General features: G+C 38.7%; 1 protein-coding gene across 1 annotated transcript; it reads left to right on the top strand.

The window, feature by feature from the left end:
- The first annotated feature begins 2,405 nt into the window (after positions 1-2,405).
- Positions 2,406-9,213, top strand: LOC127658215 (melanocortin-2 receptor accessory protein 2A-like). Its single transcript, XM_052147379.1, has 3 exons — positions 2,406-2,862; positions 3,435-3,534; positions 8,178-9,213. The coding sequence occupies exons 1-3, from the start codon at positions 2,745-2,747 to the stop codon at positions 8,611-8,613; spliced, it is 654 nt and encodes a 217-aa protein (XP_052003339.1). The 5' UTR covers positions 2,406-2,744; the 3' UTR covers positions 8,614-9,213.
- Positions 9,214-9,502: the final 289 nt, after the last annotated feature.

A 9,502-nucleotide genomic window follows, 5' to 3' on the forward strand; every position in this document is an offset into this window, starting at 1 on the left:
AGTAATCAAAATACATTTTGAATGTAACTATATTCTAATTACCAATGATTTAAGCTGTAAATGTAGTGGAATACAGTTACTTATATTTTGTATTTTAAATATGTAATCCTGTTAAATGTATTCCATTACTCTCCAACCCTGGCTATGACAAGTAAATGGGTTCTAACATCTATGACAAGTAAATGGGTTCTAACATCTTTTTCTCTCTCTCTTTTAAAGAGATTAAGCTGCTGATGTAAGAGGAAGGGCCATAACATCCCATTTCTGCAAAAAAAAAGGTCAATATTGCCGGGTTCATTTTCAGTGAATCATCACCAGGCTTTGAAAAAAAAACATTTGTAAAAAATTTATCTTTTAATATGGCTGTATTGTTTAAAATAATTGTTTCTTTTATATCAGATTTGAAATGAGCACAGATTTGAATGTTCCGACCTTTTTGTATCCAAGAATAAGTACTGTAGATGTATAATCATTGTCTGAGAAAGTTTTCTGAGAAATGAAATCTTCACTTTCAATTTTTTATTATCCTTTTTAAAAAATAAATGCAATTACAAAAACTGAAGAACTATGATGATGTCTTACTGATTGCTCAACCAACTCTCATGTCTAATTACAGTCTGTAACTTCCAGCTAAAAAGTGCTGACTTCTTTAATCTTTGACATAAAAAATGAATACTTTTCAGGAACTAAGCAGAACAAATAGTGAAATGTGTCATAGAAAGAACAATATCAAGGTTGATTAAAAAACAATGAGAAAAAGCTAAAGCAACCAAATAAGCAATATATGAGATGTAATGTTCCAGTTCTGAAACTTCAGAACCCCACAAGCATCACTTCCTGTTAAATATGTCAACTAGAGAAGACATGTTTAGTTAAAGGCAAAGGGCTAAGATCTATGTAGAGTAGACAGAATACATTTTCATGTATGACTAAAGTCCAATCATAATTGATCATTGACCACAATTTATTCAGCAACAATTATTTGCTCCTTGATCTTTGAACAACTGAGATTGTAGTCAAACATGCTGCTTGCATTACCATACAGCCATAAATAAAATAACATTTTAGCATCTAATTTACTGTGAGACAGGTCCCAGAGCTCTGATACCAAGGTCCTCATCAACCTGCCTGCAGATATATACTGTACCTGCTATCTCACTAAACCACATAAAAGTGCATGACATTTTCCTGAACAGACCAACACAAATAAGCTTCTGTTTTCTCTGTCTTGTCTGGGCAACATGAGAGAGTCACCTTCTGGGCTACCTCCAATCAATAGTTGACCCCAGACCAGAATATCACTCAAGTTATACAAATAAAATTATTGCATTTGCATGAAGATGCTGTTATTAACTACTTCAAACTAGTGTTTGACAGGTTTAAATATTGGTCTATTCAACTGGACCGATTTAAAGAAAATTAGACGAGTAGACAAATAAAGGCACAGAAAAAGTGGTCTGTACACAACCAAAAAGCATGTAAACATCAATATATTACATGGACATTCAGGTCATCTACAGTGCCTGCTGCTTGGTCCTTTCATAAGACATTCAGTTATTTTGAATAGATAAATGTCTAAAGCAATCATTTCTGCATTATTCAAGCCTCTTATTATATGTATACACGGGAGTATCAATCATTGTAGACATTTTGGAAACTTCTGTTTTTATATAAAAAAATTAAATTCAAACACCTATTCCTTAATGTAACACATTATATACGTTTCCCATGAGCAGTGACTGAGCAGTTGGCATGCATGTTCTAACATGTTGAGCTGTGGTGCTCATACAGGCTGTGAGTTTGAGTCTGACTTGCAACACTTCCGGATCTGTTTCCTCTATCAATTATCTTATAAATCAAAAATATGGCCAAAAATGCAATACATAACTCAAAAAGTAATATAATTACAAGCCCAATGCAGGCCAATTGCAGAAAGAAAGAAAGAAAGAAACACAGAAAGAAAGAAAGAAAGAAAGAAAGAAAAGAAAGAAAGAAAGAAAAAAGAAAGAAAGAAAGAACATATGAAAATTGTGCTGTCATGGCAGTGTGGTTGATTCATATTTATTTACTATCCTCTCTCCACTATTCTCTCAATAAAAATGTTGCGAAACGGTAAAATAAAATAAGAAAGTAGGCTAAAATAAAGTAAAAAGTAATAACATCACAAGCCATGAATCATATTAAGAAGAACAGAAGAAAAGAAAAAGCTACACGCAAACATTTAAGAAACGTGCAGATAGCCTATTGTCCACGTACACATGTGTAGGCTACAGCTATTAGCCTATTAAGCCTGTCATTATCGTTGATGGTCACCATTAGCCGCGCTCACCGACGCTCCCTGCGGCGCTTTACTGCAGCTCCCGTCACATTTCCCCATTCACACGAAGCGCCTGGATCACAGAGAAGAGGATGTGAGAGAAGCGTGATCTCATCATACATTCACCTCATTTCTCCTGATACCACTAGAGACCTCAAGTGGACGGCGATAGCCTACTTAGACAACACGCACCTAACACACATTCATTTTTTCCTTTCCTTCTTCGAACATGCAAATGTAAGATTTTCTAAGAAAAATAAGGAATGATCTTTTCTGGAACAGTATTCAGCTGCTTATTTGTTGCGCTGAAGGATCCAGCAGATGCGACTCTGGGCTCGTGCGGACCACACAGTGAGTGCTTTGTGGAACTGTGGTGTTTTCTTTCTCTTAAGCTCTGTTATTTTCATTTTCCATCTGCGATTAAAAGATGCAGAGGTTGCAGTATTTAAATAGCACCAGTATGCCAAAACACAATTATGAATGGAGCTACGAATACTACGACGACGAAGAGCCCGTGTCTTTCGAGGAACTCAAAGCACATAGATGTGAGTCTCGTCTTTGTGTTTAGTGCATTATATCTTGATATGTTTTATTCTGCTGCATATCTATATATTATCGATTTTTACTAGCCTATCTTACCACAGCTTTCTAAAATATAAAACGAAATAATTAATCCAAGACAAAAGTAATAGAAATAAAACATCCATCTATCTATCTATCTATCTATCTATCTATCTATCTATCTATCTATCTATCTATCTATCTATCTATCTATCTATCTATCTATCTATCTATCTATCTATCTATCTATCTATCTATCTCTACCTACCTACCTACCTACCTACCTACCTACCTACCTACCTACCTACCTATCATCTCAAAACAATACAGACATATAATAATAAAAATATTCTATAAATATAATATTCTATGCATTTTTACATATCTGATGTTAGCTGTAGTGCCGTTTTGACCACATTTTTAATCTATGTGAATTCCCAATGCTTGTAATTTTGATGACGGGTGTAGAGACCATAAACAAAATATGGGCTGAAAGACAAATTTTAAGATATATTTCAGTCCCATGTTTACGTCAACCAATTGTGTTTTCTTGCAGATTCCATTGTGATCGGATTCTGGGTGGGTCTTGCAGTTTTTGTCATTTTCATGTTTTTTGTTCTGACTCTCCTGACCAAAACAGGAGCCCCACATCCAGAGTAAGTACATGTAATTAACTGCTAAATACTGCTTTGCTTATTATATGTAGTAATCAGGACAGAACAGAAGAAATAAAAGTGAAAGATTCCCTTTACATTCCAAAAGCCAAATTGTTTCTGTAGCACAATTGCGATGTACTGAACCAAGGCAGAGTTTCAGCATCCGCAGTCTCTGTGCACTTTGGCCACCTTGCAGCCTCATTATTTTGTCTTTGCTTCAGAGTGCTGTGTGTGTGTTTTTATGTGTGAATGTGCGGCCTGCCATGCTCTCATTAGTTGCCTCTGCTTGGTCAGTGTCTCTGGAGTAATGTCTCGGTTACATACGTAACCACTGAGACGAAGGGAATGAGATATTGCATTTTGCTAACGTATATGGGAGTGTCCTTCCACACAACCTAGTTGAAACCTCTTTACAATAATGACAATATTGTAATATTGGCTATGGTGTTTGAGCCCCACCCTTTTAGGTGCGAAGCTGTCTGCTATAAAGCAGGTGTGTAAACACCATTCCTCAGAATGTTCTGCCTGAGGGACAGAGAGCGCATTGCTCGCACCTCAAAAAACTGAGTCTTGTAGTTTGGCCAGCAGTCTGAATGTCTTGTTCCCTTTGTCTCAGGGAACCGAGGTTACATATGTAACTGAGACGTTACCTTACGACTCAGTACACTTGACATTGCGCTCTGCTAATGATAGGGTACAGAATCCCAGCAGTAGTGCGGTCTTATTAGAGAGCATGCGCAAATCAACAGAGTGCAAAGGCTCGAAGGGGGCCCCTGCGAGCACATTTAGGACCAAAGTTAGGTCCCAAGTCAGGACTGTAGCCGGCTGAGGTGGATTTAATCGTCATGCTCATCTAAGGAACTTTATGATTAAATCATGTTTTCCTATAATGGGGCTGGCTTCAGGTGTGGGATACACAGATATAGTCTGTACATAAACTTTGAGCATTGAGCGAGTCCTGCATCTAATCGCTCTTAAAGGAAAATTAGAATTTCATGTATGGGGCAGTTTACTAGGTCTTTGCCATGTGAAAGACACCAGTCAGTGAACACATTCCATTTTAGCGCATAGAGGCGTCTTGTGGACGGTGATCTGTTCTGTACAATGGTGTTCATGACTGAATGCATTAGTTCTGGTGTGCTTAGCGCACTCCGTTCAAAGGCCACACATGTATGCTTAGCAGCTCTGGCTGGGGATGCCAAACCGTGCCTTTTGTTTGAGAGAGAAGATCTTTCTTCAATGGTATTTCCCATGGAGGCCTGTCCAGTGTTTCTACCATCTCCAGAAAACATGACTGATTGGGTCATTTCAGTGCAATTAACAGAACTGTTTCCATGTCCACAATGACTTTGCTGATGAAGGAGGCACACCAGGGGGCCACTGCTGTTGTGTTGTCCGAATAAATCAGAATGTGGTGATTCACAATATTGGATTGAAATCTCTCAAAGCAAGAAAGACAGCCAGTAGCTCTAGGCGGTTGACATGTCACGACCGTTTCACACCTATTTCCAGGTGTCGAAAGTCGGGCGTCCATTACAAACCATGCCCCAACCTGTGTTGGATGAATCTGTAGTCAGCACTTTCTTTCTGAAAACTTGACTCAGCATAACAACCTGTTGGTAGAAGGCAGGCACTGTCCATGGTGCTAGAACACCCAGACAGTGGCGAGTTACCGTTATGCATATGAAATTGAAATTATTTCAGTGGTAATGTTTTTTCAGTTTGAACTGAAACAGACACCGAAGGTTTGTACGCATTCATGAGGTGTGCACGCATGAACTCCTGGAAAGGAGATTTACTGGCTGGGGAAAAATTCGCTTTTTGCCCAGTTGAAATTAAACCAGATTTTCCATATGGCAAAGCAGCAAGTCTCTGATTGGCCTGTAATAACCTATTACTGAGGTAATTCAAAACACACACACTGTTCATCTTCAATGGGGTGGGAATGTGAGGGAAGCCAGAGATAGACTGAAATGAAGGACTTTAAATTGATACACAGTTCCCTCGAACGTGAATCTAAAAAGCCACCTGTAACGCGGTGCAATTGGTATGCCCCTTCAGATCTATTGACTCAAATCAGTCCTGAGGATGGATGTGCGATAAGATCTGTTTCTGATAAAGCAACACTTTAACGCTTTGCATAAGTGTATTTCATGTGTTGTGAATCTGTAATTTCGTATTAGCACAAAGTAAATTTGGTGTGTATTCTTCTGACTTCCTTTTTTTCCACGCTTACACTTTTGGCACTGTTTTTTCACCTAAACATGGCCAAAAACATTGCAAACCTGCAATGATATGCAAGCAAAGAAAAGGTGTCATGAACAGCAAAATGGATTGGCCACATATAATCAGTCTGTATTTGTAAAATAAACTACTGCAAACGTGTGAATGACTTGTGTTTGTGACATAAATATTTCCAGAAATAATCCGATATACACTGTTCCGTCCTCCTTCAGCTGCGCTCACACTTTTGGCAAAAATTTCTCACTGAAAAGAGTTTTGCAAGTGCAAGGAGTAAGGCCGGTCTACCTGCTTAGTAACCAATCAAATAAGGTTTTTGTTGACCAGTTTACTCTGACCTGATTGGTTTAATATTGTTACAGACAGCTTCTTCTTCACATGAACACATGGCTCAGCATTGTTCCTCTGGGTTGACCCGCCTTCCTCCTCATGATTGCTAGTTTATTTTACACATACAGACTGATTATATGCGGTCAATCTGTTTCATGACTGTTCATGACACCTTTTCTTTGCTTGCATATCACTGATTGCTGGTTTGCAATGTTTTTGGCTATGTTTAGGTGCAGAAACAGTGGCAAAAGTGTAAGTGCGAAAAAAGGGTAGTCAGAAGAATACACACCAAATTTACTTTGTACTAATGCGAAATTACAGATTCACAACACATTAATCACACTTATGCAAAGCATTAATTTATTGCTAATATTTTTTTCTTATGCTGGCATCTTGATTTACACCTTTACAAAACGTTCTGTGTGCATGCAATTTATTTTTACACTTGCAATCTGATTTACACTTTCACAAATCTTACTCTGCACATGCAAATCATTTAGGCACTATTTCACCTTCACAGAATCCAGTTTGGTTCCTTGCATCTTGTGGGCTTGTACATATGCATGTATGCCCACACACTAACGTGACGCAATTACCTCCTGCATTCTGGCACGGAAAAATAATTAATTTAAAAGGCAAATTTATATCCAATAACTCTTTCTATATTTAAATGTACTGGATAAATCATTTTGAGGGGGTTTATTGTCTGGCATATAATTACACTTGGTTTTAATAGTGAGGCACTAATAGCCCCTGGCCTCTGGTATAATGGAGCAGTGGGGTAGTTTAGGGGCCGAGCTGGCTGTCTGTTTAGCAGTCTTTTAATTAAACTTCTCTATAGATGTGAGTCATTCATTAACACAGCACAACAGAACAGCACCAACCTCTGACTACTCAAGAACACTGAAAGGAAAAAAGCAATATGTGATCTCCCATACACATGCACACACACAGATGGAGGAGAGAATATGAAACAATGTTAAAGGTACTCCCACACTCCAATATCACTGGTGCTCATTTCACTTCTCTGTTGCTATGTTCACACAGTTGTCAGTCACGTTTTAGAGTTCTAAATACAGTTATGTTCACAAACAGTTTGGTTATAAATGAGACTGACAACCGCACTTTATGTGAATTCCAAACTGACCCCCTTAAATTTTCAGAACTCACATCAGCATGTTGCCCATTCACACGGCAGTAGAAAATGGTTGTCAGTCTGTTTTTAGAGTGCTACATGCAGTTACTTTCCTACACAGTTTGGTTTTAAATGAGACTGACAGCATTCTAAAACCAAACTGACTTTACATTTTCAAGACTCACACCTTGTTAACAAATTGGGAACTGCTCCCATCAGTTTTTAGGTTTGGGTATGAATTAAATGCAGCACTCTTTAAAAAACAAAAATAAGTGTTCAAAGCCACTATCTATCTATGCACTTTGATGAATGAACTCGTACCACAATGTTTTGTATCCGATAAAATAATTTAGTATTTTTTTCACCATCGGGCTGAAGGTTTCTAAGCATGGTGAATAATGTTTCCACTTGAGCATAGTTTGGTATGATACGATTACAAACTGTACCCGGTCCGGATTTCTCAGCATAGTTACCTAACCATACTCAGGACAGAGAACCATACTGGTAGATCGCTTTTAGTGATGTAGCAACTCACCAAGCAAGTGACTTGGTCACTTGCCAACTCAGTCAATTCTAATTCTGATTTCTATAGTGGCCCCATGGTGCACAATAAAATACTAAAAAAAGTGAATAAAAAAACCACAATGGAAATACGCTTCAACACAACAAAATTAAGCCACAACACAAAAAGATGAATCCAAAACACAACAAATTTAAGCGTTTTACCACTTACATTATTACCAGTATGAGATGTCTTCACTTCAGCCTAAATATGGGACACTTGGCAAGCATTAGTTCATCGGTCAATGCATAATGGTTTTCCATCGTGGAAGTCTAAATAGAAAATATTCAACAAAATGTTGCTCTTTAATGCTGCTTATGATGCTTTGCTTAGAGTTCAATTCTGCCTTGCTCCTGTGTTGTCTCCAACCTGCAGGGCTGCCGAGACTTATGAAAAACAGATGCGGCTCATCAGCTGTGCAGAGGGTCTGAGGAGTCAACGTGTGGCTGACGCCCGGTCGGGTCTCTCTCGCCCTTTACTGGAGGAGTCCCAGTCTCTTTTTCACTGTTACATCAATGAGGAGGCGCGAGAAGGGGGAAGGACTCTGAATGATGTTAATAGTGCTGTCCATGGACGTACGGGAAGAGGTGACTCCAGAGGGCAGGTGGAGACAATTGGTCTAGTCGTTCAGAATATGGTCTTGGAGACTAGGGCGGAAAGAGAAGCTGCACTCCTGGCCCATTTCAACATTCCCAACTTTGTGAACTCTGAACTGAGCTCGGCCCTGGGGGAAGAAGACTTACTGTTGGGTGATCCCCCAATCATAATGGAGGAAGCCCGTCCTCGTTGTACACATCACATCATTGACTGAATTACCATTTAGGATGTTCGAAGATGCCTTTATTCACTCATTATTGCTCCATTCATTATCTTCAACTAAGCCTTTGATCTGGTGGAGACTGATAGTGTTTTGCTTCAACACCTCCACAACTCACCTCCAAAATGAGCTGTGTTGAAACACTGGGCTCAGAGTGCTTTAAGGCTGAGCTATTATTTCACTTTTGGGGTCTACAGTGATTCTTTGTGTAAAATGTTAGGTTAGGTCAGGCTGTCAGACTGCAATATCTAAAGATCCAAATGGGATATTGCAAATAATTTTTGACAGCTCTTCGTGGGCAGTGGAAATAATATATATATAATTTTTTTAGAAACAGTCACATGCCATCGTCCTTATGTAGCCTAATAGCAAAAATTGCACCAATTTGGTATTGCACTGCCTAGTTCTCTAGGCTTGTCATGCGACCAAATACGCAAGTAGAAAATAGCTTAGAGCTGTCTGCACCTGTTGGCTGAAACAGTACCTTGCATTCTTACTCCTCTTGATTGCCTACATCAGCTGCCTGAGTTGCTGTAGAAATTTCTCTCCTGTTTTATTGAACACCTGTATGCCAATAAAGTTAAGTTGAAAACACTTTGGAAAGCTTCCTGTGGTAAAATCGCATGTGTTGTGAAAGTAGTTTGGATCCTTATATATCTGATGATACTAGTAAGCAATGCCCTATAAACCATCCAGAAAACCCTTGCGTCTGCACAGCAGTGCGCTACAAACAACTCAGAATACATAAGCAACCGCACAGCAACGCCACTGTAGCAATACATTTTTCACAGGCAAGTACCACTTAAATTTTCTTCACATAGTATAAAAATCTAGTTGAAAGTATGCTTGTAGTTTATAGTTTGTTGTCTTAAAGTTTCATGCA

Source organism: Xyrauchen texanus, chromosome 17 (assembly GCF_025860055.1).
Source record: "Xyrauchen texanus isolate HMW12.3.18 chromosome 17, RBS_HiC_50CHRs, whole genome shotgun sequence".
Taxonomy (NCBI): domain Eukaryota; kingdom Metazoa; phylum Chordata; class Actinopteri; order Cypriniformes; family Catostomidae; genus Xyrauchen; species Xyrauchen texanus.